This window comes from Meriones unguiculatus, chromosome 3 (assembly GCF_030254825.1).
Source record: "Meriones unguiculatus strain TT.TT164.6M chromosome 3, Bangor_MerUng_6.1, whole genome shotgun sequence".
In the NCBI taxonomy this organism is placed as follows: Eukaryota; Metazoa; Chordata; class Mammalia; order Rodentia; family Muridae; genus Meriones; species Meriones unguiculatus.
This window is the reverse complement of record NC_083351.1, coordinates 166,728,191-166,731,697: the sequence shown is the minus strand read 5'-3', so window position 1 is coordinate 166,731,697 and position 3,507 is coordinate 166,728,191. Positions and strand designations below refer to the sequence as shown.

Here is a 3,507-nt window from a genome sequence, read left to right as displayed (position 1 = left end):
GTCTACTGGATATTAATTGTCTGTGATCCATTAATACCCCCTTCATATTCACAGGAGCTGTGTCTATGTTGCTCACTTTAGCTTTAAGTTTTAGAGCATGTGAAAGAACCACACAAGACATTTGTAACTCTTGTGCAGGCAGGAAAAGGACATGAATGAAAGAAGTGTCACCGAAATTGTCATTTTTATGGATGCCAAATTGGCCAGGAACTTTGTCTCACTCAATCTATATATATGTATCAGTGTTTTTCCATCCATTGTGTCATGGAACCCTCCAGATCATGGCAATGAGGGTGATAACTGAAACAATAGCCAGGAGGTAGAACATCCAGGTTTACAGTTGCAGGACAAGGCCGCTGGCTACCCCGTCCTGACAGAACTTACTTATAAAGGCAAAACTTTCTTTCTGACTCATCAAAACCCCTGTTCCCAAAGTCCCATTGTTCTCAATGTTACCTGCTGTCTCCTATATCCAACTCAGCAAACATCATTTGGATTCTAAACTTGAACAGAGCCTGAAGCCACAAGCTCTGGACATCCAAAATGAGAGATGTGTCCCAAGCCTCCCACTGCTTCAAATGCAGAAGTTAGGTTTCTCTATTCACCGCTGCCTCCTCTGGCAAAGACACAGTCGGAATCCCACGCCATAGACACAGCGCTCTCCACATCTAGGGCACATATGTGTAGCAAAGGAGATGCACTTGGGCTGCCGTATGGCCCTGAGTCTATCTATTTGCTCAGCACATAGTTGGGCAAATCTTTCTGTGGAGACATAACCGAAGTCATCATAGCACTCAAGAGGGGCAGGGTACTTTTCCACATTCATCTTGCTCAAGTTGGCTGTGTGCTGCAAAAGGTTCCTCAGGATGGGCATGGAGAAGTCATTGCAATAGAAATTGACCTTGGCCAGCTGGGAGCTCTTGCTGAGGGCAGGTATGAGCACAGTGAGATGAGAGTCCTTCATCCTACAACATTTCAAGTCCAGGGACTGCAAAGTGTCTGCCACCTTCTCTAGGAGGACTCGGAGAGGCATAAGTTCCAAAGCCTTTAAGGGCACACCTTTCATGTCCAGATGTTTCAGCTCAAAGAGCTTTGAACACTCAGAGAAGTAGTTCAGGTCTACCTGTGAAATGTCACAGTAAGTCATGGACAGGGTCTCCAACGGGGTCATCAGGCATCTAGGGATATAGACCAGGAGGTTAGTTCTGGAAAATTATGTTGGAGAGTATAGGATGGGATTTACACAGAGGTAGAAGCAGCCCAGTGACCCGAGGTAGATTCAAGGGCATCATTTTAGATGCTTCCTGTTGGAATCTCCTCTATCAAAACAAACTGACATTTCTTCTCTTGGCCTTACTCTCAAGCACAAAACCATTTCAGCCCATAAGCCCTGAAAACACACATACGGAGTTCCAAACCATGAAAGTCCTGGCAGGCTCTAGGGACACTTCTTGTGTGCTCACTGCACTCTATATTCCATCAGTCTGCACAGTCACACTTGTAGTAATTTAACATCCTCACTATCCCCATTGTCCCAGGCACTCATCTCTACTTAAGCTCAAAACCTGTCACCCATGGGAAATTTGGGGAGGCTGATGCTGATCTCACAGACCTGAGTTCAGAGCTCGCCTCAACCACTGTGCTTGTGAGTCCACCAATTCCTCACTACACTCTCCCCTTCCTGTTCCCTTTCCATTGGATTGGGTGGGCACCATTCCAAGAATTACATCCCATCCTTACTGAAGCTGACCTTCAGTCTTCTGATTCTTGATAGCTTACTTGACACACTGATTCAATATACATAGAAACAACATATAACTTGTGTATTCTAGAGGCCTAAGTGTTTGTTCCCACTGATGTGCAGGCCTCATAAATGACTAATCCTTAAAACTAAATAGAAAGGTCAGCTCTGGTAGCTGACACAGCTCTCTATCCTTCCTTACCTGAGGAGCTGATTGATGCGGTCTCTGAGAAAGTAGACACTCTTTAAGGAGAGGTGCTGAAGACAGTTGAATCTGGAGAACTGAGAAATGAACTTGTGGATACACTTGTCTTCCCTGTCTGTTGTCCTGTTGCTAATCTTGAAGACATTCTTGGAGATGGGTGCCAGTAAGAGTTTGTGAAGATTTCTCATCTGGCCCAGGCAAGGAGCAAAGTCTGCCAGCATAAACACATTCCAGTGTGTGTTCAGTTCGAATTCTCGGATATGCTCTGGATGAAAAACATTCAGGACCTCTTTAATAACGTGGATAGGCTGAGCCCAGATAGTCATTTGTGGACAGCAGAACTGGATGGAGTCCTTTCTCTGCTGGGCCCACTGCAAGAAGCATGTTTGTTCTTCATCTACACGTGGCCTGAGGCAAAGGTCAGCTACCACCTTCAGGCACCGCCTCAGTGCATATCTGGGAAGGACCTTCACTACTTGCTGCTCATCTGGGGTCTCTGCTGAGCAGTCACCATCCTCTTCACCAGTCCATATGCTCCAGAATTCATGGTGCTTCTTCCTCAGGTCAAGAACCTGAAGTTTTCCCCTCCTGTGGGTAAAACATGTCAAGTGTCAGCTACATGGCAAGACCCCACACTGACTCAGCATTTCCTCCACATCTCTAAACTCAGCTCTAACTCCTGCCAAGGTGGGTGTTTTTTCATCAGCCACTTCCCACCCTGCAGAAGCTTTCCCTTTGCTGCACAGATAGCCCTGGTAACTTTCTTTGATCTAAGTAACTCAGTTTCCCCTTAGTCCCATTACTACTGATTGGGGCAGGCCAGGGATTGCTCATTTTCCTGTGTGGCTACATCTGCTCCAAGCTCTGATATAGGCAACAGTCCTTAGCACAAGCAAAGAACAGCTTCCAAACGCCCTGTATCTCTATCCAATGATCAATCAGGAGCCTCTGATACTCTCAAGAAGAAGCCATTCTCCCTGACCCCACAATATCTTCCCTCTTATCCATAGGCTCCATTCCACAGAACTTGCTTATTGCTTACCTGGGGTGAAACTTTCTTTGCAGCCATGTATCTACTCCTGATAGAACTGCCTTGAAGGTTTCCAAGTAAGGGGTCTTCATCAGTGCCCCCACAGGGAGACAGGGGAAAGGCCAGGCTGCCACCATTGCCTTCACAGTTGTAGTGTGTCTGCCAGTCAAGGCCTCCTTGAACAGTGCTGGCAAGAGCTCCATGGGCAGTTTGTCCAGAGCTGACATGTCCAAGGTCTCATCTCTCAGCAGAGCCTGCCTTGCCAGCTTCAGGAGTGTGGGTGGTGTCTGAGCACTCATCCTGGAAGGTCTTCAGTCAGAAGAATCCTGGGGAGGCATTTAGGGGAGAATACATTGTCACAATCCAGTTTAGAAAAGCCCCTCACTATTAGAAAAAAACACTCAAAGTCAGAGTTACTGCTTTGATGATGGTGGAGACATCAGCTTAAGCCATTGTCCTCATAGGAGGTCTCAAAGTGAATCTCCCTCACTGAGAAGCACAGCCAAGATTACACATTCCCCAGTGTTCCAT

General features: G+C 46.6%; 1 protein-coding gene across 1 annotated transcript; it reads right to left on the bottom strand.

Moving 5' to 3' along the window:
• Window positions 1-601: 601 nt before the first annotated feature.
• LOC132652890 (PRAME family member 8-like) lies at window positions 602-3,275 on the bottom strand. Its single transcript, XM_060378828.1, has 3 exons — window positions 2,989-3,275; window positions 1,944-2,534; window positions 602-1,178 (listed from the first exon to the last, which is right to left on the bottom strand). The coding sequence occupies exons 1-3, from the start codon at window positions 3,273-3,275 to the stop codon at window positions 602-604; spliced, it is 1,455 nt and encodes a 484-aa protein (XP_060234811.1).
• Window positions 3,276-3,507: the final 232 nt, after the last annotated feature.